Source organism: Mesoplodon bidens, assembly GCF_964165515.1.
Source record: "Mesoplodon bidens genome assembly, chromosome: 1".
Classification (NCBI taxonomy): domain Eukaryota; kingdom Metazoa; phylum Chordata; class Mammalia; order Artiodactyla; family Ziphiidae; genus Mesoplodon; species Mesoplodon bidens.
Window position 1 is genome coordinate 222523986 of NC_138176.1, and position 26717 is coordinate 222550702.

General features: G+C 39.1%; 1 protein-coding gene across 1 annotated transcript in view; it reads left to right on the forward strand.

The window, feature by feature from the left end:
• Positions 1-26717, forward strand: part of EDNRA (endothelin receptor type A) — a 61977-nt gene that overhangs the window by 26076 nt on the left and 9184 nt on the right. Inside the window, exons 3-4 of the mRNA XM_081242253.1 lie at positions 8933-9060; positions 22522-22720. Coding sequence (XP_081098379.1) covers positions 8933-9060; positions 22522-22720 — 327 coding nt within the window. The remainder of the gene's footprint in view (positions 1-8932; positions 9061-22521; positions 22721-26717) is intronic.

Consider the following 26717-nt stretch of genomic DNA (forward strand, 5'->3'; position numbering starts at 1 on the left):
ATTTAAGAGCTGGCAGAGAATTTAGAGATAAGAAATGTTGGGCCAGAACGAGATTATATGGCAGAGGAGGAAGGCAAAGCCCAAAGATTTCTGACAGGGCTAGAGCTGGAAGCCAGAATTTCTAACTTCCCTGCAGTATATTACATCCTTCCCTCTTCTAAAACTTTAGTGGGTGAATTGTTTACATGCATGTCATCCTTATGTGAAGCATCATTACATGACTGGCAACTCAGCCATCTTGAGCATGTCTTCTTAATTCACTTTATACCTCAGCTATTGCAAATTGTCTTATTTCTTAATGAATTTGTTATTAAATATTCAAAATCACCTCAACCTTATTTACTGTAACACATCAGCTTCAGCATCAATAGTGTTCTTTTTTCCCCAAAAGACACATATGGTATCATTTTCTTCATGCCGCATACCGTATCTTAGTTGGGTCATCGTTTCCATCAACACAGGATAATTGTGACCACATGACATACTTTACAATGAAGAACTAACCTCAGTTCTTAAGATTTCACACATTACATCATTAACTAGGCAGCATGCTTTCAAATATGCTGTTGGCTTTTGCTTTTTTCTACTTATTACCACCTTCCTGATAAGTTCTTTGGGGCTACTACCTAAATCTACATGTGGAAATCATTACCAGTTTATTTTTTGTTTTGTTTTGTTCTACTTTGTTTTCGACTGAAAGTTTCTTTTAAATAAGCACTAGCATGTACTACCATAGAGAGTGCTGATTAAAATAAACAGTAACATTTTTTCAGTAGGTTTTGGGTCTTATTGTGTGTCCAGGTCAGAGCACTTATTTTCTATAATTAACTATCTTTTCTCCAACCAGGAAAAGCCGGGTTCATTCTTTCCAGCGTAAATCTTCTCTCCATTATGAATTAAATCCTAAAATACTGACACATACATTTGGCACTAACCTATACAATTTTGATACTGAGTGCTTCTAACTTTTCTTTTTTAAAAACATTTAATTCTTCTCCATCCAATGATCCTTTGGTTTTAGGCATATCAAAAAAGTAGAAGTCATAAATCCCTTGATTCTAGATTGGCATCCTTACAGCAGCTTTATCGGAGACATTTCTTTTCATTCCCAGCCTTCAGGTGACTGAGGTTCTTGGGGATAATAAGCCCATATCTTGGGTGAACCATCTTTCCTCTAATGAAATAACCTCTGGGTTTGGAACTTGGTTTTAGAAAGTATTTTTTCGGGACTTCCCTGGTGGTGCAGAGGTTAAGAATCTGCCTGCCAATGCAGGGGACATGGGTTCGAGCCCTGGTCTGGGATGCTGTGGAGCAACTAAGCCCGTGCGCCACAACTACTGAGCCTGTGCTCTAGAGCCGGCGAGCCACAGCTACTGAGCCCGCTCACCTAGAGCCCGTGCTCCGCAACAAGAGAAGCCACTGCAATGAGAAGCTTGCACACCACAACAAAGAGTAGCCCCCGCTCGCCACAACAAAGAGTAGCCCCCACTCGCCACAACTAAAGAAAGCCCATGCGCAGCAACAAAGACCCAACGCAGCCAAAAATAAATAATAAATAAATAAATAAATCTTTAAAAAATTAAAAGTATTTCTTCCTCTTTTTTTTTCTCTCCTTCACCTGGTTGTTATTAACATCTATGTATTTCAGATTCTAAAAAGTTAAGACCTCAGCCAACACCGAAACACTGAATATTCAATGGTGAAATAGATAGATAGTGGGTAGTAGCAACAACCTCAAGTTTTCTAATCTAAGTGCAGAGTAGCTGGAGCAGTTCTTCAAAACCCATCTCTTACAGGAACTAACATTTACAGCCTGCGATGGGTCAGGCCCTGTTCTAAGGGCTTTGCCTGGATTAATTCATTTCACACTCCCGTCAATCATATGGCATAGTTTTCATCTCCAGTTTTCATTGAGGCACAGTTCACTTGCATAAGTCATGTAGGGTACAAGGCAGCTGGGTTCCAGAGCCTTCTTTGGCTGAGTTCCCACAGAATGTTGCTTGCAGCTTTAGGGACCGTCACATCTGTTCATCTTCTGGGTAGTCATTTCCTTGTGAATGGGGCCCTTTGTATCTGTGGGGTCTGCCACCCTCCCTGTACCTGGTAACCTGGATGACCGTCCTTCACGATCTCACTGGAAAAAACAGACAGAAAGTAGAGACTGATAACCACAGGCCGTGCAAATAGCTCACACTTCCAGATACTTACTTCTGTTAACCGCTTTCTATGGATTGTCTCTTCTGTCACACACAGTAACCCTGTGAGGTAGCTGCCATCACCATTTCCATTTTCTAGAGGAGGAAACTGAGAAGCAGCGAGGTTAACCAACATGCCAAGGTCACATGGTGTGAAACATAGCAGAGCTGGGATTCAGTCCAACCCAGGAAGTCGAGCTTCAGGGCCCACGCTCTTTACTACACCAAGCCACTTGCTTTCATTAGAAGGAGAGCTTCTCCATCCCCCCAGGTCACGGAGGGCACCCAGAGTCGAGAACATCTGTGGAGGGTCTGCTCTGCTCTGAGGATGTCACGCTTCCCAAATTCTTGGGCTGGTCTGGAAGCAGGAGGAACCTGTCAAAGGAAAAAGTGTATGGCTAGGGTGGAAGCCATGGGTTTTGTTTTATTTATTTGATGTGATTTCTGTGAAAACTCTGCCTCAATCCGGAAGCAATTAAAGCATAAGGGAAAGGCAAAATTCATTCTCAGTCACGCAAAGTGATTTAGTTTTTTGTAACCAATGTGAGATTTGCAACAGCCAGAAAATATGTTCTCATGGAAGGCCTGTCCTGGGCATCACAGGCTTTATTTCCATCCCAGTCTGTACTGTCGGGAGATGTAGAACATCTTTACTGCTGATTGGACTATGTACCAACTTCTACATCCCAGCCCCTGCCCCAGAAAGAAAGAAAACCTCAGAACCCCACTTTCTGAAGACTGGTACTTGGTCCGTCATGTCCAGCTTCAAGTGACCCAACAATAATCCATGTTGAGGGGAAGAGAACATTTTATGTACTTTGAGGTTTCCAGCTATTACAGACTATATTCATAAATCCCTCATTCCTTCCTGAGATGGGTGGGGTGGGATGAAGGGAAGGAAGAGAAGCCCTCATCCTCACCGGATGGGTTGGAATGAAAATTAGCACAAAGAAAAATGCACCGCTGGTTTTACTTATCGCATTATTAAGATGCCATGACAATAACAAAGATAATATCCAGGTAATGGCATTAGCATCTGGAATGGATAAAAAGAGGGGGTAAATTCATTTATATTATCCTTTTCTTCATGGTCATGAATAATTGGTACATTTCAGTTTATAATTGCAAACTATAGCAGTTCAAAATAACTAACGTCTGTGCGGTGTACATTCAGTTTGTGGATTCTCTCATAAGCATTGTCCCATTTGAGCCTCCCAGATGGTCATCATACCACTGTGGCAGGTATGAGAGCCACCCCATTTAACAGCTACAGGAATGAGACATAACAATGGGTAAATGGCTTACCCAAGGTCACTGTTGCTAAGAGATAAACCTTGTATTTGAACCTAAGTCTTATGAATTGACAATCTAAGTTGATTTTAAGGAAATAACAGCCTTATTTCATAATGCCAAGCTGGTGAGGCCTGGGACATTAGGCCTGGGACATGAGAGTCATGCATACCAGTTAGGTCACCTGCTATTGAGCTGTACCTCTCTATACTGATGGCTTTAGGCACTGTCGGCATGAGAGGGATGCAAGCTACATGGCCCCAAGCCATTATGATTTTTTATTTATGTCTATATTTTATTCTATTTTCTGCTCATCCTGCACTATCTGGCTGTCAACTAACTATCATTTTTTTACTGATCATGGCATCTCTAGAGCAGAGGTTCTCAAAGCAGAGGTTGGTGGACTAGCAGCATCAGCATCACCTGGGAACTCATTAGAAGTGCAAAGTCACGGACTTCCCTGGGGGCACAGTGGTTAAGACTCTGCCTGCCAATGCAGGGGACATGGGTTCAATCCCTGGTCCGGGAAAATCCCACATGCCGCGGAGCCACTAAGCCCATGCGCCACAACTACTGAGCCTGCGCTCTAGAGCCCACAAGCCACAACTACTGAAGCCCGCACACCTAGAGCCAGTGTTCCGCAACAAGAGAAGCCACCGCGATGAGAAGCCTGCGCACTGCAACGAAGAGTAGCCGCCACACGTAGCAGTGAAGACCCAACGCAGCCAAAGAAAAAAAAAAAAACAAGTGCAAGGTCTCAGGCCCCACCTCAGACTTACTGAATCAGGAACTTGGGGCGGGGGGCACACAGCAGTGTGGTTTAATAGGCCCTCCAGATGATTCTGAACCTGCTGAAGCTTGAAAACAAGTGTGATAAAGCAGTGATTCTCAACCTTGGCTGTACATTGGAATCACCTGGAAGCTTTAAAAACTTCCGGGCTTGTGTTCCAACTCCAGAGATACTGATTTAATTGGCCTAGGACAGGGTTTTTAACCTCAGCGCTACTGACACTTTAGGCTAGATAACTTTTCATTAGAGGGCCTGGCCTGTGCATTGCAAGATATTTAACAGCATCCCTGGCCTCTACCTACCAGATGTTAGTAGCCTCCCAACAATTTGTAATAATGAAAAATGTCTCCAGACGTTGCCAAATGTTCCCTGGGAGATAAAGCACCCCACAATGAAGAGCAGTCATCTAGGGGCATGGCCTGGGCATGGGTATTTTTAAAAGCTCCCTCAGTCATTCTAATGTACAGCCAAGGCTGAGAACCATTACTCAGGAGGGCTCGTATTAATGAGTAGCTTTGGATGTGCAATGCACAAATAACAGAACCATTTAAAAAGAACAATAAAAATGGGTGTAAAGTAAAAACAAATCAACCTGCGGGGAAGACTCAGACTGTTCGCCCATAAGTCAAGGACGTGAACTTCAGGGCATAAATTTCACAGCAACCATTTGGCGCCTTACATTTTTGCTTACTTTCTGGTTGTCAGGTATGTTCCAGAAAGCTGACATAAGCAGGTACGTTGTACATACTATCAATTAAAGATCACAACTAAGTAGAAATTGCTTTGTACCAAATATAGTAGTGGCCAGACATCCTGCTTTTGGATCTAGTCATTCTAAAAACAGGGTGCTTATCGGTGGATCATGTGGTACAAGTCCTTAGGTAAATCTGTTTCAACAGGTTAAAAAATGCAGCCTATCAATTTTATGTTGATTTTTCCACAATCCGAATCAGCCACACAAATACAGAATTTCTACATTAATTTGTGCCATTTAGTAGTGCTTTAGTTTTCAGGTGGAGATCAGGACTTTAATTACATTTCAGCTGAAGAAAAGTCCCCTCAGAAAAGTCCTAAAGCAAAATCCATGCTCAGCAGATGACCCTCTGCTGCCTAGGTTGCCCTGGGCTGTTCCTCTGTGGTCCAGTTGAGAACCCGATTGGACCATAGGACGGGCGTCATCTTCAGGTGCCTGCTCTGTGGCTCTTATCAAGCTGGACAGTCTCAGCACAAAGGGAGGGCTCTCCAAGCAAAGTGTTTGGCAGCCCCTCTTTACCGTGGACTTTTCAACAGAACTGTATTCTCCCACCTCCTCCAACAACTAGTTGAACGGTGCACTGTTTGTTTCAACATAAAGAGTGGAAATACTACTTTCAGATACTGTTAAATGACTTTTAAATAGAAAGTAAATTATAAGGTGAATGTGTTTTCTGTGGAAAATTGCTGCTATCAAATTTCAAAATGTGAAAATATTTCCCTGAATTCGTGAGTTGAAATCATTAATTTGTTCAACACCTACTACATACGAGGTACCCTGTGATGCCATTGGAAGTTATAAATATGAGGGTTACATAAAAGCACAGACCCTCTTATGGCAAAAATAAGCTATGACTGCTCCAAGGTGCCAGATTTACCCTTGAACCAATCCGACTTGTTAGTTTGTCAGACTGGTTTGGTTTTTCTTTCATTGAATTGATATTAGCTTGTTAACAATAATGAAATCAACTAGTTCTTTTACCATGGTCTGTTTATGCTAAGCAGTTCTTTATCTTTTCCTATCCTAGTCTAAGTGGTTTTCCTCAACGTGCTTTTAAAATATCAAAACATTTTAATTAGGCAATAGAACTGCTTCCCAGAAGTCTGCTCTAGGAAACAAAATCATAAAAGACTGCTGAAAGGTATTATTTCCATAATGTTCTGACTTAAAAAAAAAACAAAACAAAACAGGATTTATGTACATAGGGAGTTTTCCGGAAGAAAACACAATTTATAATTAACAGTGCTTGCCTTTGGGCAGGGAATTAAGGGGTCTTGAATAGAAGGGAGACTTAACTTTTCATTATACAAGTTTTTATATGCTTAACTTTTACCATTTTAAATATTGTATTTTCCATTTTAAACGCTAGTGAATAACAGAAAGGATACATTTCCTGTAGTCTTTCATAAGCTCCAAAATGCCTCTTCTAAATAAGAGAAAAATAGATGAGCTATACTCTATGTCTCTTTGATGTCTTCCTTTTGTATATGTTTTCTTGCTAAGACAGAGTGGGCTGAAAGGAGTCTTTGAATCTAAGATTACTCCAATATTGGTTCCATGAAAGAGGTTAACAAGCAGGTCCTACTTGAGATTGGGTAGTTAAGCAGGGCCTCTTTGAGGAAGCCAGCTTTAACCAGAAAGGGAAGTTGCCTGCAGGTAGGACCCTAATTTCCTGCTGGCAGCATGAGAACAGTTACTATCCATACATCCCTTGAGAATGAAGTGGATATACGTCAGGGATGTCTACACCGTGATTGTACCTAAAATCTTTTTCCAATGATTTCTTTCACTCTCCTTTGTCAGTAATTCCCAAGAAGAATCAATGCTGGCAAAGAAAAAAAAAAAAGAACAACAAAAATAACCAAACACCTATTTGTGTCAAAGAAAGACAATTCTGTGATCTATTTGGTGCTTACCAATTCCATGATATCTTTCTCTTGAGTGCTTCCTTTACACCTAATTAAAAGTTTAAGCAAGCATGAAACAAAATATTTCAATTGAGATTGGAAGGGCCTGAAACAATACATGCTCTGTTGTGTGTTCTCCCAGATCATTTTTCTTAGCACTTGTTACTTAGACCTGCACAGGATTTCAGAGTCTCCCTTGTTAAGCCAAAAACATCCTTTTCTTTTCTCTCATTGTTGGATGTGTGAATTGGGAAATCCATCCACATAGATTTCGGGATCCTCTGTCTCCGGGAATGAACCAACCATAACAATTCAACTGTTCCAAAACTTATCCTATAACAATCCTTACACATTTTAATTACATCTCTCTAGTCTTTAGTGGAGAATTACAGTTCTGGGACAAAATACTAAACCCTCACTGTGTAAAAAGTAATTTTCAGGTTTTCTTTTTAGGTGGTGATTCATCTCAGAAATAATGTTTTATGTGTTTACTTGCATCAGGCATTCATAACTAGCAATGAGCAATGGTATAATTATTTTTTAGCTTCGTGAGAACTGTCAGAGTTTAGGGCAGTATTTCTGTGAAGAGCCTACTGGTTGTCCTTGGACAAAGGTATTTATGGAAATTCTGAGAAAACACCAACCAAGACCAGTTAGAGTGAGAGGAAGAACAGACAAGCAGTAGGGCTGGATTGAAGGAAAAGGTCTTTTAGAAAACTACTCAGAAGAAGGGAAATATGTTTGAAAACCAAAAAGAGAGAACATCAGAAATTAAGTCAAACAGGATCTTAGCCATAAAAAATAGAATTATAGATAGCCTTATGTTAATAAACTCTCAAAATGCATAAGCTCTGATTTTGTATTTCTCGGGTAATAGTTTCCTATCCTCTTTCCATGAACTCATATTAATGACCACGCCAACCATGAAATTAAACCTTACTCTTTTAGAAATGGTAGAACGAAATTGGAAGGTCAACTTAGAGTTACTATGACAATAAGTACTCTGCAAAAAAAGAAGTTTGTCAAGTTAGTACAATATTATTTCCTATTGAGTGGAGTAAGTTTAAATTCTGAGTCACTAAGCAAACATAAGAAAGGACATCAATACCATTTTTACTCTTGAAAAGGCATCATAGATATTCAGCAGAGACTGCCTCCTTTTAGGTAGTTGAGCTATTATTTAAGGCCATGCTTCTAGTACGATACCTAATTAGATATCTCTAATTAGATATCAGCAATTCACAGAGGATTTATGTTCTTGCTACTCACCACAGCCACTAGAGGGTCATCACCCTCTCCCTGGAGCAAAAATTTCAAATTGTCAACATGGAAGAATAGATGTCCCTGCAAATGCTACAAAGAGGTCACAGTAACCACATTTTCTTGTATGATAAAGGAAAATCTGAGCCTAAATAAACATAGGCCACTGGTGTCACACCTGCTGAAGCAGGTCGGCAAGTTAAGCATGGAGGAAAAGGTGAGTTTCAAGTGGCTTTAGCTGTTAACCAGCTGGCAAAGCCAGTACATTCTAAACCACTTCATTTTCCCAGTATTCTCCAGAACATCTTATTCAGAGCTTTGGCTGCTTGTCAGGAGATAATATAACCTCCCAATGCCACTAGCTGAAAATGATTCATTTCACTCATGATTTAGTAAGACTTGATCAGAGATGACTGTCTGCTTCTCAGTTAAGCTGTCATCCAAACCCCCAAATTTTGCTCCTCTCTGAAAATTAGGCGGCATGACTACTTCCTATAAGATCAAAGTTTTATCTCTTGTTATTATATTTATCACTCTCCACATTGTTCAGGATTAAAAAATTGCTGAGGCTTTAAAATATGAAAAAAATGATGATAATACTCTATTGCTACCACACTAACTGAAAAGCAAAGTGAACGATAAAATTTAGAAGTTTGGAAGCCTAATTAGAAATATAAGTGTCTGTGTATCCTATGCTGGCTCTGCCATTTCTTACCATGCTCTTTCCTTTTTTCAGCTGCTGGCTGGGCGCTGGCCTTTTGATCACAATGACTTTGGCGTATTTCTCTGCAAGTTGTTCCCCTTTTTGCAGAAGTCCTCAGTGGGGATCACCGTCCTCAATCTCTGCGCTCTCAGCGTTGACAGGTAACGTGGTTCTTTCCCTTTACTCTGTTGTTGGGTTTAGAAAAGCAGTTTTGCCAGAAAGAAGAGAACTCGAGGAGCCTTGAGAATTGGTGTTCAAGACAGTTGTTCATTAGTTCCCAGGAATGAAAATACTAGCAATCTTGCTCTACTGCTTAGAATTCCTTTCCACAGTTGCTGATTACCAGCCATCTTTGGTTCAGGCAACTTGTACCGAGAGCATTTCACCAACTATATCCATTTGACATCCTTATGGCAACGAAGGAAAAAGGAACATGTTAGGTGGAATGAATGTTGGAAAAGGAAATTCTAGGACATCCAAATTCTGTATTTTCAATGGTAGATTTCTCATTAGAAAAAAGAAGATACTGTTCAATTGTGTTTCTAATGCTTGATTAGTTGAACTGAGTGGTGAGTACTCAGAATTATGTTCTAATCTATGCTTTTCTGAATACCTGAAATGCTTCCTAATTTTTAAAAAGAGGACAACAGAAGCACCCCTTGATCCAACTCTGAAAAAAACCATCAAGTATCTCAGAGTCTTTCCAGAATTCTTCTCAAACATGGATGTCAAGGCGTCAAGAAAGAAGTCCTTCTGAATTCCATGAACTTCTAGAAGGTATTTTCTATACCTTCTAATTTTCATAGCAGGAGTTATAAAAAATGAAGTTAGGAACTCTATAACACGTTTTGTGGTGCTTTTTTGTATTGAAAATAATCCTTTGCAAATGCTGTTTAATGTCTTATTTAGGTGGTTTACCTACAATTTAGAAGAGGTTTTCATTTTTCCTTTCACACTCTGACAATCACTTTATCAGAGCACCTAAGTCCCATCATAATAGAAATAAAAGTCCCACTTTCATAAAGAACATTTTAGTGTTTACAGATATTCATTATTTATCATTAACAATTAATTTTCAGGACCAAAGGTGTTACTGTTAAAACATAAAAATACTCATTCCATTGGTAGTAGAAAATTATAATGGTATCCTTGTTATAAATTTATGGTTATAATAATTGTGAAACACTAAACAAAATGTTTAGTAGTGTTATTAAAAATAAATTTATTGCTGAAATTAAAACAAAAAATTCCATTAGTAGTTTAAATTGCAGTAATGCTATTGACAAAAATGCTACCACTGCAGTGGTAAACACAAAGATCAGAAATAATTTCATCACCTATTAGTAGGATTCCCAGTGATTCCCAGGAAAACCTGAGGTCTACATAGGTTTCTTCTGCATCATATCAGATGTTAAGTGCTGCTGCATAAAAATATTTACATACAATAGATGGCCACTCTATCACTTTCCCTTGACAAATAATAGATTATGCTACTGTGACCATGTCCTAAAAAATTGAGCAAGCATTTATAATCTGGACTTCATTCACTAATGAATTCTCATTCTGCTGTTCCCACTCCTAGCACGCCAATAATATCATTTCCTCTTGTAACTAAAGTATTGTATTATCTAAAGATTAAAGTATATTAAATTATATCTATTACATTACTAATACATGAAAAATTTTTCCTACCTGTATTTATTAAGTTGTATATTTAGAGATGTAGCTAGGTATTTTCATTATAATATCTAATTAAAATTTTAAATTATAATATAACTCTAAAACCCATATGGGGAAAAGAAATAAGAAAATAATCATGATAATTTAAAAAAGAATTATGTTTCCTATACACATATTCTTCCTATATGATATTCTTAAATGTTATAAAGCTACAGTTTTAAAACAATGTGGTACACACACATAAACACATTGACAAATCAATGGGAAAAACAGAAACCGGTGTCAGAGTGTACAAGAACATATTATAGGCTGAAATCACTTTAATGGGGAAAGGAAAGATTCATCAATAAACAGTGATATGTACCATCTGGGGAAAAAAACATGTTAAAGTCTTATTTTGTACTATATATCAGTAATAACATTTATAATTATAACCATTTATTGAGTATCAGTATGTACCAGGCCCTGTTAAAAATACTTTTCAGAAATTATTTTATTTAATCCTTATAACAACACCTGTGATGGTGCTATAATTATCCCCATTTTACAGATGAGGAAGCTGAGGTCAAAAGGGCTTAATCAAGGCCAATTGGCTACTAAGTTTTGGAGCCATATCAAATAAAAGTAGTGTGCGTTGTTAACCACTATGCACAAGCATGCAAAAACTCAAACCATAGAGCAATAAAAGAAAATAAACCAATATCTATTTGATCTCTAGAAAAGGAAGACTTTTCGAACCTAAAGTGGATGGTAGAAAATCTAAATAAAACTATAAGTGCATTTCAGGACATACAATTTTAAAACGTGAATATCAAACATTCATAAAATTAAAAAACAAATAAATAAAGCAATAATCCAGGGAAAATATTTCCAGCAAAACTATAACATGTTAATATTCTTGGTATTTAAAGAAGCCATACAAATAGTAATTAAAATCCTACTACTTCCATATAAAAAGGGCATGAGTGTAAAAATCACCAAAGAAGAAATTAAAATGACTAACATATGAATCATATTCATATTATCAAAGAAATTCTCATTAAAAAGCATGTTTCTCAAAATCTGGTGGTAGTAGGGAATTGAATAGCCCTTCCAGAAACTAAAGTCCTACAAATGTTTTTGCCTTCTGACCCCATTTTTACGATCAATTCTATGGAAATGATCCAAAATTTGAACAAAGAAGTCAGGTACAAAGATTTTCCTTACAACAGCAGTCCCCAACCTTTTTGGCACCAGGGACAGGTTTCATGGAAGACAATTTTTCCATGGACTGGTGGTGGGGGGGGAATGATGCGAATGCCTTACATTTATTGTGCATTTTATTTCTATTATTATTACATTATAATATATAATGAAGTAATTATACAACTCACCATAATGCAGAATCAGTGGGATCCCTGAGCTTGTTTTCACTTGCCACTCACTGATAGGGTTTTGATATGAGTCTGCAAGCAATTGATTTATTATGGTCTCTGTGCAGTCAGACCTCTCTGCTGATGATCATCTGTATTTGCAGCCGCTCCCCAGCGCTAGCATCACCCCCTCAGCTCCACCTCAGATCATCAGGCATTAGATTCTCATAAGGAGCGTGCAGCCTACATCCCTCGCATGCGCAGTTAGTTCACAGTAGGGTTCGCGCTCCTATGAGAATCTAATGCCGCCGCTGATCTGACAGGAGGCGGAGCTCAGGCGGTAATACGAGCGGCTGTAAATACAGACGAAGCTTTTCTCGCTCATCCGCCACTCACCTCCTGCTGTGCAGCCCTCTTCCTAACTGGCCATGGGCTGGTACCTGTCTGTGGCCCAGGGGTTGTGAACCCCTGCTTTACAAGATCATTTAAAGAAAGAGTTGAAAGCAGCCTTGTATTAGGGAAATGGATAGGGATGTTAAATGAAATTTATATGTATAAGTATATGAATATAAAATTCCTTGAAAGGAATATGATAAATATTAGTAGTAGTTATGTCAAGGGATAGAGTAACAGGTGTAACGTTCTTCTGCAAGCAGAAGAAAACTTATGAACGTTTATTTTATTTTCTGTGACCCATTTTCCTTATTTACTTCATGCTATTCCCTACATTTTATTTTTCTCATCTGCCCAGCTCATTCTTATGACCTTTATTTTAAATTAACACTAATTTCCTATGACTGGGTAGCTCTAAAACGCAAGCATATGTAGGCCTGTGTGTGTGTGGAGAAATACAGGTACATGCCCAGCTCAGAATTACTTCCATGCCTACTCTTGCTTTTACAAAAGCACCATCAAATTTGGGAAAACAGCATTTTATTTAAAAAATTAAACTTTGTTCCAAAGTTTAGGTAAAAATAGGATGATAACGAGTTTTAGGAAAGGGCCACTCAGTGTTCTAAGAAAACTGCACCTCCGAGGAAACATCTAAACAAACCCAGACAAGAACAGCCCATGACAAACAAGAATGAAAAACAGGAGAAGCAAGACAAGGAAGATGCTTGGCTCCTATAAATAGTAAAACCTTTTTTAAGGCAGCTGGGCATACTCCTCTGAGAAGAGAGGCATTGATGAAAAGAGAGACCAAGGAGAGGAAAGAATTTGCTTGGCTTGATAAGAAATATAGGCAACTTTTCATCCCTGCAATATATTTTCTTGTTACAAAAATTAGAGTATATGCTCTGAAGAGTGTTATGGGCCATGGTATAGTGGTCCCTTTTGTAGTTCGTATGAATCTATTTAATAAATTTTTTTTCTTGATTGAAAAATACTTTAGGGCACTTATTCCTCAGTGAGATACTGTATCATGAATTATCCCTAGATTGAGAAGCATAATTCATAATTTAGTTCAACAGAGAGACTTGGCAAGAAGAGTATGAGGTACAGACATGAAGAATCAGGCCTGGCTGCTGTTCTTTAGGAGTTTCCATGGTCGAAGACAATGACCTGGCAACCATGGAGAAAGAAGTGCACAAGGGAAGTGTTCAGGCGGTTGGATCCCCAACCAGCTAAATCATCAAAACCCTCCATTCCTCCTCTAGCTCACCTTGTTCTGCTGCCTCTTTCTTCCTTGGGGGAGCCTCAGAGGACGATCTTGCTGAGCTTCAATCTCCCCAGTATAAACCCTACCTGTATGCAGGGAGAAGGGGGTGGTGGGAGATGATGGGATGGGGAAATGGAGGGATTAGGTCATAGATTCCTGTTTCTGGTGTAGGAATACCTCACCCACACCATGTCCTCCCCTACCTCACGCATGGAGAAAAATTAACTCAGTGTTCAATCACAAGCTATCAGCTATGTAGCACATGAAATGTTCTTGGTTTGAAAAAAGAAAGAGAGAAGAATGAATGCCAAGCATTTATTTCATTAAGACTTAACCTCAGTTTTACATCAACGAGAAGAACAGTTTTAAAATTCCACTTTTGCAAAAATCTGCCTGAATCCAGGAGGTTTTTTCTGGGTAATCAACTCACCGTCCTTTGTTCCCTGGGTCCTTTCTTTATTATTTTTACATATCAGTTGGTACTGACTCTCAACTTTGGGACCGGTATGTAGGGAATCTACTTTGACATTTCTATTTCAAAAGCTTTCACACTAGAGAATGAATCATTCACACTTGATTTCTGAAGATAAGATACAATTTGCTTTGAATCTTGATTCGGTTGCATTATATTCTTCTAAAAATAAGAAAATGCCTTTATTTTAAAAAAAACAAAAAACAAAGCAAGGAGTAAAAAGAGGGAAATTGGAACCTGTTATGAAACAATTTGCAACTTGGGAATCCCTGCTTTCATTCTATGAGCTGAATCAAATTACGGCCCAGGAAGAGTTCCCGTGATTTTTTTGGTTTTGTTTTTTAAATATGATGATTATCTCTCATTTCAGAGTTGTTGTTTTTGAGGGAAAATAATGAATGTAAATCTTCATCCAAGTTTTATACAATTTCTCCATTACTGCATTGATTGATCAGTGAATACTAATACTTTAGGATCAAAGAAAAAGTCTAGCTTCCTCACTCCAGGCTTTTAATCTGAATAAAGTAAACAAGACAGAGAAAGCACATCTTTTGTACCAGAATGGATGAGTTCCCATTGTTCATTTCAACTATGGACTTGACTTATTAAAGTTTTTCACTAATTCTTCCTCAAATCTATTATTTATTTTTATTTCACATCATTAGTTACTTAAGAATAAGATAAAACAGGAATTTCAGAAAAAGACTGGGGAAATTTAGAAACATATTTTGACCTCTATCCAAGCTTTATCAGTGAAATAGTTTTGTCTAATGCTAAAGCAGTATACTTCTAAAATGAATGAATTTTTCCCAACAAAACATGAATAACCAGCCATTACCAATAGTGCAAATAGGTGTTCTTACCTGCCATAAGTGACAAGCTTTACAAGTTACTCTTGAGTTTGTTTCAGAGGGAAAAAAAAGAAGAGGCAGGGATTGGGAAGAGGAATTCAATGCTATTCCTTGTAAGGTTAACAGTCATGTTTACAGTAGAAAATGATGGGGGTCAGACCAGTAAAAAAGGTCTGGGTACAGCTCCAGACTGTACTTAAAAGTTGCCTAGGGAAAGAGGCTGTAAAAAGATATAACTCTTTTAACAACTACTCCAGATGATGTGTAATTAGATACCTGGGAAAGTTGTAAGGATCCATTACTAAGGCACTTTGATTTGCCTCAAACTCAAAGCCAGTTCTTCATCCCTCATTTCAAGTAATTGCTTAGTGGTCTCTATGATATTCTCAAAGGTTTATCCTAACTCAAGAAGGCATGGAAGTGATTTTCTAAAAACCTTCATTTTTACTTAGACTAGGGCTTGGTTTCTCCTTATTCTCCTAGTGCTATGATTTTCCTTTCACGCTGGGTGTAGGGCAACTTGGGATCTCATTTGGGGGTCTGATCCCTGTCGCACATAGTTATTCATTCTTTTATCTTATTTGTATTGTCAAGATCAGGTGACTGGTTAAATCTTGCTACCTCATTTTTCTTTGATAACAAACTACCCCCAAACTTAGGGGTTTAGAACAACCACCATTTTCTTATTATCTGACCATGCTGTGGATCAGGGATTTGGGCAGTTCTTCGGCTCCTTGTTACTTCGACTGCGGTCTCACGGTGGATTTCAGCTGGCCACTGAGCTTGCTTCATGGGTCCTAGACTGACATGACTGGCCCCTGGGCAAGAACAGCTGGACATCTGAGCTCAGCGGAGCCTATCTCCCTCTCCATGGAGTCCAGGGCTATTCAACACCCCTCCAGCAGGCTCAGGGCTCCAGGGTGGAACCTGCTGCTCCATTCAGAGGTCAGGCATGAAACTGACAAAGCATCATTCCAGCTGTGCTCAGCTGGTCAAAGGAGCCACAGGCCAGCCCACATGAAGGACCCAACTGAAGAAATGTCCAAATATTTGCAGCTTTCTTTTTTATTATTATTAATTTTTCTTTTTTTGTTGTTGAAGTATAGTTGATTTATAATGCTGTGTTAGTTTCTGGTGTAGAGCAAGGTGATTCAGTTATACATATATAAATATATATTCTTTTTCAGATTCTTTTGCATTATAGGTTATTACAAGATATTGAATATAGTTCCCTGTGCTATACAGTAGGACCTTGTTGTTTATATACTTTATATATAGTAGTTTGTATCTGCTAATCCCAAGCTCCTAAATTATCCCTTCCCCCCCTTTCCCCTTTGGTAACCATAAATATGTTTTCTATGTCTGTGAGTCTGTCTCTGTTTTGTAAATAAATTCATTTGTATCATTTTTTTTAGATTCCACATATAAGTGATATCATATGATATTTGTCTTTCTCTGACTTACTTCACTTAGTAATCTCTAGGTCCATCCATGTTGCTGCAAATGGCATTATTTCATTCTCTGCAGCTATCTTTTATTTTTTTTAACATCTTTATTGAAGTATAATTGCTTTACAATGTTGTATTAGTTGCTGCTGCATAACAAATTGAATCAGCTATACATATACATATATCCCCATATCTCCTCCCTCTAGCATCTCTCTCCTACCCTCCCTAACCCACCCCTCTAGGTGGACACAAAGCACCGAGCTGATCTCTCTGTGCTATGCGGCTGCTTCCCACTAGATATCTATTTTACATTTGGTAGCATGTATATGTCCATGCCACTCTCTCACTTCGTCCCAGCTTACCCTTCCCCCTCCCCGTATCCTCAAGTCCATTCTCTACATCTGCGTCTTTATTCCTGTCCTGCCCCTAGGTTCTTCAGAACCTTTTTTTTTTTTTAGATTCCATATATATGTGCTAGCATACGGTATTTATTTTGCTCTTTCTGACTTACTTCACTCTGTATGACAGTCTCTAGGTCCATCCACCTCACTACAAATAACTCAATTTCATTTCTTTTTATGGCTGAGTAATATTCCATTGCATATATGTGCCGCATCTTCTCTATCCATTCATCTGTCAATGGACACTTAGGTTGCTTCCATGTCCTGGCTATTGTAAATAGAGCTGCAATGAATACTGTGGTACATGACTCTTTTTGAATTATGGTTTTCTCAGGGTATATGCCCAGTAGTGGGATTGCTGGGTCATATGGTAGTTCTATTTTTACTTTTTTAAGGAACCTCCATACTGTTCTCCACAGTGGCTGTATCAATTTACATTCCTACCAACAGTGCAAGAGGGTTCCCTTTTCTCCACACCCTCTCCAGCGTTTATTGTTTGTAGATTTTTTGAGGATGGCCTTTCTGACCAGTGTGAGGTGATACCTCACTGTAGTTTTGATTTGCACTTCTCTAATGATTAGTGATGTTGAACATCCTTTCATGTGTTTGTTGGCAATCTGTATATTTTCTTTGGAGAAATGTCTAATTAGGTCTTCTGCCCACTTTTGTATTGGGTTGTTTGTTTTTTTGACATTGAGCTTCATGAGCTATTTGTATATTTGGGAGATTAATCCTTTGTCAGTTGCTTCGTCTGCAGATATTTTCTCCCATTCTGAGGGTTGTCTTTTCATCTTGTTTATGGTTTCCTTCCTGCAGCTATCTTTTAATCCACTTCACCTGGCTTCTCTTTAAAGTTCTTCCTGCTGGCATTTTGCTCCCAAACCTCTGTATGGCAACTGGTTTGCCTAACACATAGGAGACACAAGTCATAAACAAACGTTACAAAGGGTCACATTTGCTCAGTTAAAGATGTGCCGGGCTTCCCTGGTGGCGTAGTTGTTGAGAGTCTGCCTACCGATGCAGGGGACACGGGTTCGTGCCCTGGTCTGGGAAGATCCCACATGCCGTGGAGCGGCTGGGCCCGTGAACCACGGCTGCTGAGCCTGCGCGTCCAGAGCCTGTGCTCCGCAATGGGAGAGGCCACAACAGTGAGTGGTCCGTGTACTGCAAAAAAAAAAAATGTGCAGACATAAAGATATAAGTGCCACTTTACCTTATGGAAGTGGTAAAACTGAAGAAAAATAAATTTTAATGAAAGCAAGCATTGACAGGCACTTAAGAGAAACATTTTTAAAGGTACTTAAGCTACTCTTTCATTCCCTTGATTTAGTAATCTCACTCAAGATAATTAACCCAGGAAAATCATTCAAAAAGAAAAAAATCTGTATGTGCAAACATATTTATAGGCAGGTTATTCACAACCTTGAAACACTAGAAATGATGTGACCATAGGAGGAAGATTTAGGTAAATTGTATCAATATCTTGTCATACTGGGTAGCCTTGAAATTAATAAATGCCATGCCTATGTAGAAACATGAAAAGCAAATAAAGCCAAAAACAAAATTGTAACTGACAAGATTATAATATAATTATATTCAAACTATACTTATGAGAATAGAAATGGGCAAAGAATAAGAAGAAATGAAAATAGATTTTGCTGAATTGATCTTTTGAATTGAAGTTTTCTTTTACACTGTTTTAAAGTACATTCAATAATATTTATTTTTAGTTTAATGAGTTTCCCAGATCATACCTTAAAGATTCAAAGACATGCATTAAAAGCCTCTAGCCTTGAAAACATGTAAAAATCTATTTATAGACATATACAGTAACAAACATCTTTACATAAACAAAACATGTAATTTATTCTTGTATTTTGGCATGTCACATGACAGAGTTCACAGTGGTGTCATGGGAAAAGACTCCCCTGGGACTTAGCAGACCAGAGCCCTGGCCCAGGCGCCCCACATTCACTGGAGACCAGGCAGAGGACTCGGTGACACACCCCTCCTCAGGTTCCCAAAGAGAACACAAAGGGAGAAAGATCAGCCCAGAGGTCCTGCTTGGTTTTAAATTATTGTGTTCTAGGATTCTGAAAGTATTAGCTCTTTATCTGTTGCCTAATTCAGGGCTGGCTTGAAAAATAAGAAATTCTTTGGAATGTATATTGGCTTTGGCCAATAAAGACAAATGCGTGGTAAGGAAACGAACAAAGAAAGATTCTAATTCAACAGATATTTATTCAGCACCTATTGTTGTAGGTCTTGTGACCAACATGCAAGATGTCTACCCTATGGAGCTTATATTCAAAAGGGAGAGGTGGACATAGACCATAAACAAAATAAATAAGTAAAATATTTGACTGGTCCCATAGTAGTAAGTGCTATGGAGAAAAATAATCAGGCTGAGTGGGACAGGGTACATCTGGAGGGGAATCTGGCAGTTTTAAATAGGGTATTCAGGGAAGGCCTCTGTGAAAAGACACCATTGAGTAAAGATCTGAAGGAAGTGAGGAGGCAGCTCTGAGGACACCTGTAGGCATTCCCACTGGGGTGGGAACCCACTGGGGGATCTGAGCAGAGAGGTGACATGATTGGCTTACATTTTAACAGGATCACCCTGGTTGCTATGTTCAGGGCAAACTGCAGGAGGGCGAAGTGGACACAGGGAGACCAGTTGGGAAGCTATTACAATAATCCAGGCAGGTGGTAACTGGCGAGATGGTGAGAAGTGGTTGCATCTGGATACATTTTGAAGGAAGATGTTGCAAGGTTTGCTAAAGAATTGGATGTGTGGTGGAAGAGAAAAAGAGGAGGGAAGGCTAACTTCAAAGTTCTGGGCCTGAGATGGTAAAGACTAGAGAGAAGGCAAGGAAGGGGTCAAGGAAGAAGACCAGGAGTCTGGTTTGGGTGAGGTTCAGTGCCTATTAGATATCCGAGTGGAAACCTCAAGTAGGCAGGTGGATATACAAGTCTAGAGTTAGATGTGAGGCTCTAGGCTAGAGTTATAAATTTGAGAATTAATTATCAGCATATAGAGAGTTTAAATGATACTAAAGCCATGAGACTAGATGAGATCACAAAGAGAGAGGGTGTAGATAGAAAAGAAAAGAGGTGTGAGGACTAAGGAGAAATCCAACACTAAGAATTTGAGGCATGGGCATGATCCAGCCAAGGAGATGAGATGGAGTGGCCAATCCCATCAGCAGGAGGAAAACTAGCAGAATGTGGTCAAAGCCAAGTGAAGAAAGCATTTCAAAGAGGAGGGATTATTTCCGGAATAGTTTTTGGTGGCAGGCTGTTCATAACCACACCTAGTAAGGCGAACATATTGTATATTATCTGTTGTGTCATTATCACCCAAATAGAAATCATTTTGGGAACATCCAGTATTTCTTATTTTCCACACCTTTCTGCACCTCCATCATCACAAGTGAGTGTTTCTAATCGCTCTTATGGTTGTTTTCTCATCTCCTGGAGATGTTATCAAGATCAGTGTGACTACAAATGGGAAATATTCTAATTCTCAGTCATGTGGGTTAATGAAGGAGCAGACTGATTATGAACCATTTGCTCAACTAGTCACTAAAAATTACTTCTATTTATTTTTAAATGTTGAATTCACATTGGATTATAGATATGTCATATTCTGGGAACTCATGGGCACATTATAAAATGAAGTTGGTCTGTGAATATATTCATCATTAGAACATGTAGATCACACTTTCTCACTAAACCACCTTCTATCTCCAATCCTGCCTAAGAAATCTGGCTTTCTCTCTTAAGAGAGAAAGTGTTTTATTTACATCACCTTTCCTGGTAAGAGGAGGGGAGAAGAAACAGATATAACTCATTGACAGACTTGGGATATAGACATTCTGTCTCCGTTCCTTTTAGCTTTTACTGGACATCAGGCTGCCAGTCTAATAAGGCAGCAAAGAAAAGTAAACAGAAATAGAAAGCAGAATGTATAGCAGTCTTCATCCCACTGGTAATAACCATAAATTTTAAAATGCAATGTTGGCTACATCGTGAAAGGATTTTCTTGGTCTGTTTGTATAGCTGTATTTTATTCCATTCTGAACTAATCTGGACTTTTTCAGAGATTCCTATTGTACACCAATCTTATTTATCCTAAAAATGTTTCACAAACCATTTCTCCAGCAAAATGTGCTGTATATATGCCACGTGGCATCATCGTGCATACCAAAACTATAGGTTCTAATCTACAGTGAAGAACAAGGTAGCATAATTCCTAGGAGCTGTGTTTTCACAGGTGTAACTTTTAGTTGTACTGAGACAGAACACTAACTATAAATGATAGGGGCTCATTTTGGTGGCTATGGGTAGCTTGTATCTTGTCTTGGCGTTGCTGACTAATCTTTCCCATTAAGCTGCCTGGCCTGCAAACCCATGTGCACCTGTCTCAATGCCTTGGTCTGTTTTACAGCCTTCTTCTGGCACTATCTAATGAAAGCTATTAAAAGAAAATGTTTCCTTTCCATTACAACAACAGCAAAAATTTCAAGAATGAAGTCACAAAAATACTGTACCACAGGTCCCTTCTTAATAGTAAGTCTGAAAGCAGTTAGCACCAGACCATCATCTCAGGTCAAAGAGCATAGTTTCTGAAACCAAACTTTCTTTAGACTTAACATTTAAATGTGAATATTATCATAAAATATTAAGGTAAAATATAAGGCAAACACAATTTCTTAATGCCAGTTAATGCTTTTTTTTTTAACGTATTTTTTTATTTTTGGCTGCGTAGGGTCTTCGTTGCTACATGTGGGCTTTCTCTAGTTGGGGTGAGCGGGGGCTACTGTTCTTTGTGGTGCGCGGGCTTCTCATTGTGGTGGCTTCTCCTGTCGCAGAGCATGGGCTCTAGGTGCATGGGCTTCAGTAGTTGTGGCACATGGGCTCAGTCGTTCTGTGGCATGTGGGATCCTCCCGGAGCAGGGCTCGAACCCATGTCCCCTGGATTGGCAGGCATATTCTTAACCACTGCGCCACCAGGGAAGTCCCCCAGTTAGTGCTTTGATTGGCATGATTGTTCAGTTATATTTATATCCTATGCTTCTGTATGAACCATTCTTTCCTAATAAACTGTAAACCCTAAAGTTTAGGAACCAAGCTATCTTTAGTTCCGTTTTATATAGTCTAGCACAGGGCCATATGGGAGAGATGTAGTTATTCTTTGAGACTTTCAAATATAATTATTAGAAATATTTAGTTACTAAACAACAGCCACCTGGTACAAGCCCACTGTGATCGTATTTTGAGGGTAGAGGAAGGGAGAAAACAATGGAATATCTATGGTCACTATTCACTTGAGGATATCTGGATCCACTTCATAGATAATATTTCAAGTTTTTTTAATATAGAAACAGAAATAAGACATTACCATAACAAGTACCAGCAGCTTTCACTACCCCCTCCATCATCCAATTTCTCCCCCCCGGCTTAATAAACATAGCACACCCACCTCTGCTGCAACATCCTAAATTCTCATGAGATTTCGATAGGCCCCAAGTGACGATCTCAGACTCAGGCCTGCCAGCCAGTTGAACTCCAAATGAGTAGAACTTCTAATAGCCCCACTTGTTTTTCACACCAGGACTCACAGAAAATTCCTAAAGAGCTAATGGTTGGTCACTGGCCAAAGGAAGGATCTTTCCAGCATTTATAATTTTCATTTAATTGAAATAAACTTAACATTTCCTAACCACTTGGTGCCATCACCCCCTTTTTTTTTTAGGTACAGAGCAGTTGCCTCCTGGAGTCGTGTTCAGGGAATTGGGATTCCCTTGGTCACAGCCATTGAGATTGTCTCCATCTGGATCCTTTCTTTTATCCTGGCCATCCCCGAAGCCATCGGCTTTGTCATGGTGCCCTTTGAATACAAGGGTGAACAGCACAAAACCTGTATGCTCAATGCCACGTCAAAATTCATGGAGGTATGAAAAGTTTAAAGGAAATTAATTGGGGAGGGGAGAAGGTCTTCATTTACCATCACCAAGATTTACTGATATCTCTACACTGCCGAGTGTGGTCTACTCTGTTAGTTCAGTCCAATATTCTTTAATTGCATGAAAAGCAGATGTAAACCAGGGCTTAGCTTCTTGAATAAAACAACTATTGTGTTTTCACTCTTGTGTTATAGCACAACTGTAGACACAACTATTGCTCTGCACCAAACAACTCAGAATTCTGAAACAGATTTACTAAGAGAGATTGATGTGTATGCATGTAGTGCTATTTGTTTTGATAATAAGGAGTACAGCACAATATCCATCTGACAGACACACTGATGCTTATTTGATGTTACTTGGGGAAATGCACACTGCTCACACAGTTTTTAAAGACAGATTTACTAATTCAAAGTAGGAAGTCATTCTCATGTGTGCTTATGTTAGTACAGGTTCTGTCTAATATATAAATAATATAATTTTTTAAATTTAAATTTTATTTTATTTGGATTCTTTTCTCTTTTTAAAAAATATCTATTTAGTTATTTATTTATGGCTGCATTGGGTCTTCATTGCTGCACACGGGCTTTGTCTAGGTGCGGAGAGCAGGGGCTACTCTTCGTTGTGGTGCGCGGGCTTCTCATTGCAGTGGCTTCTCTTGCTGCAGAGCATGGGCTCTAGGTGTGGGGGCTTCAGTAGTTGTGGCACGCGGGCTCAGTGGTTGTGGCTCACAGGCTTAGTTGCTCCGCGGCATGTGGGATCTTCCTGCACCAGGGCTCGAACCCGTGTCCCCTGCACTGGCAGGAGGATTCTTAACCACTGTGCCACCAGGGAAGCCCCAAATAATGTAAATTTGCAGAACTTTTTTTTTTTTTTTCCGTTACGCGGGCCTCTCACTGTTGTGGCCTCTCCCGTTGTGGAGCACAGGCTCCGGACGCGCAGGCCCAGCGGCCATGGCTCACGGGCCCAGCCGCTCCGCGGCACGTGGGATCTTCCCGGACCCGGGCACGAACCTGTGTCCCCTGCATCGGCAGGCGGACTCTCAACCGCTGCGCCACCAGGGAAGCCCCAGAACTTTTTAAAAAAGCATTTTAGTGTAACAAATTCAATTGTTGCTTAATACACCTGACCACATTAATGTTTCTTTAAAGCTTAATTACATAACTGAGAGTATTAGGAAACACATTTAAAATGCATATTTCTTCTGCAAAACTAGTCACATGTAGAACGAGGAGGAAAACCAAGAATAACTATTTCTCTTAAATCAGCATAATTTAGTACTTTGATGTAAGTTTCATGCAGTTCAGATTCCACATCTAATCATTTACAGACATCTTAAGGTATGTTTTCTTTCCATGGAAAATTCACAAAATTAGTGGTTTTACAGTTGACCAGTTATCCTGCTTGGAAATTCTTGTTTCAAAATTAAAAGTGCTCATGAACACAGCCAAACTAGCAGCCTTAAAATTAAAGTCTTCTGCTGATCTACTGACTTTTTTATGAAGTCAACCTCCACAGTGAAAAGCAAAGTAGTAGGAGGCTATCAGAATTTGGGCAGTGTCAATGAGCAATCTAGAAAACCCCTGACTAAAACATTAGAGAGAAGAGGCTCAACATAAGAAGGAACTCACTGGGAATTTCCTGGCGGTCCAGTGATTAGGACTCATGGAAGTCATGGGTTCAATACCCGGTCAAGGAACTAAGATCCCGCAAGCCGCGCAGTGTGGCCAAAACAAAAAAAAAAAAGAGGAACTTAGTGACCATTCCAGCTGGACAAAATGAAATGGGTTTCTTCACAAGGACGTATATCCTTTCTAGAGATGAAGCTAAGAGTAGTTGCCCTTCAGGCTGGCGGGGGCGTTGTGGCTGGCGGGTGCCCGGAGGGTTGCAGTATAGGGTATGAGTTTGAACTGATGATTTTGAAGATTTCAGTCCAAGTCTACAGTTTTAGGACTCTCTTTCCCCTCCTGTTCTCTTTTTCTAATGTGATTCCCCCTCTTTTTCCACTCTTTCCTCCTCAACTTTGCTCTAAGCTAGACTGGAGGGAGGTCCCTCCATACCCTTTCTGGTGACATCATTTCAAAAGAAATGTGTGACCCCATTCTCTACAGGCCTCTACCACAGAAGGGGCAGGGAACTCCGTCCAGTCCCCTCCAGGTAGGGTCAGCTTCCAGGCCCTCTGCAGCTGCTTCTAGGCAGTCACACCCAGCCAGCCATGCACCCAGAAGAAGTGGGTACAAAGGAAGGGGGTCCTCCAAGGAGTGTTTGTTTGTGTTGCACTTAAATGAAGAGAGAGTCCTTCTGATTTTGTGTTTGTTTTTTTAAGTTCAGGACTAAAATCTTTCTACAGTGTGATGTGAATAGGAAAATATTTGTATAAACAGATTTGAATAAACCAACTCCTTTGGGAGTCTGCACTTAACCTGAGGCTAGAATTCAGAGGTTTGTAAACTTGAATGGAAAGGAAATTACATGTTTATTTTCACTAACTTCTAACTGAAATTTATCATTTCCTTCTAATATGAAAGTAGGCAACAAACCACAGTAGTATTTAGCAGTACCATGATTTTTTCACTAATAGAAATAACAGGCATTTCATACCACATAACAGTTGTATAATCTCGAAATATCATTTACATTCATCATTGCTTCTACATTCTGATAGAACCACCATTAGATCTGTGATTTAATTTGTTAATAAACACATATATTACTACATCAGAGCTTTCTTTTTCATATTTTGATATCTGTGTTTTGATGTAATTGGTTTCCATTGTAATCTTACATATTTTATTTCATGCACATAAAAGTATTATTCTCAGAAAGAATTATAGTCTACACCAGAAGGCGATCTATGGCATAAAAATATTTAAGAGCCCCTGCCCAGAACTTTTTTTCCTCAGGAACCATTTAAAGAACATTTTAATAGACATGTTATAAGTGCAGCCCACTGGGCCTCTTTCTATATTCAGAAGCTCTCCACTTTTTCACAGAGCAGTGTGATTATTTTTTACTGTGGGAACTGAGATATTACAGGAGGCTGCATTATCCTTAGTAAATAAACAATCTGGAGAAACAGCATAAGAAAAGGAACAGCATTTCTTCCCAAGCTGGTGATTAACTTAGTGGGATGAAGAATTTAGATGTAATTTTCTAATTTCCATTTTTTTGGGGTATTATATTTTCTCTTTCAAGAACACATAAAACTGAGTAATCCTGGTATTTACAAATCCTGTCCTCAGGGAGATAATGCTCAGTATGCCTTCAGATAAGCTACACTGCCTCAATAGTTTCCAGGTGGTAAGTATTAAAAGAGAGGGAGAAAGGGCACAGTTATTGATGGCTCAAACTGGCTGGCTGCAAGGTCACATAGCAGACATACCAGACAAAGGGTTAATTCCCAGTAACCGAAACTCCACAGATAAGCCATTCATAACCCTCACTGTTTCCAAACTAGACAGACACATTAAGTACACTCTAACCACAATAGTCAGAAGTAAACCAGGCACTAGCAAAATGTTGAGAATCACCAACAAAGATAAGAGTCTGTATGTCTCAAAATCATGTTTTATGAGCTTTGGAAGGGAACTCTTTTTATTGATTAGGGCTCTTGCCCTGTGTAATTAAAACCAACTTCAGTTTATTCAAAATATCTTTGTTGGGATAATTTTTTACATTTATTTTATTGAAGTATAGTCGATTTACAATGTTGTGTTAATTTCTGCTGTACAGCAAAGTGATTCAGTTATCCATATATATACATTCTTTTTCATATTCTTTTCCATTATGTTTGATCACAGGATATTGAATATTGTTCCCTGGGTTATACAGTAGGACCTTATTGCTTATCCATTCTATATATAATAGTTTGCATCTGCTAATCCCAAACTCCTAATCCATCCCTCCCTCCCCGCCCTGATAACCACAAGTCTGTTCTCTATGTCTGTGAATCTGTTTCTGTTTCATAGATAAGTTCATTTGTATC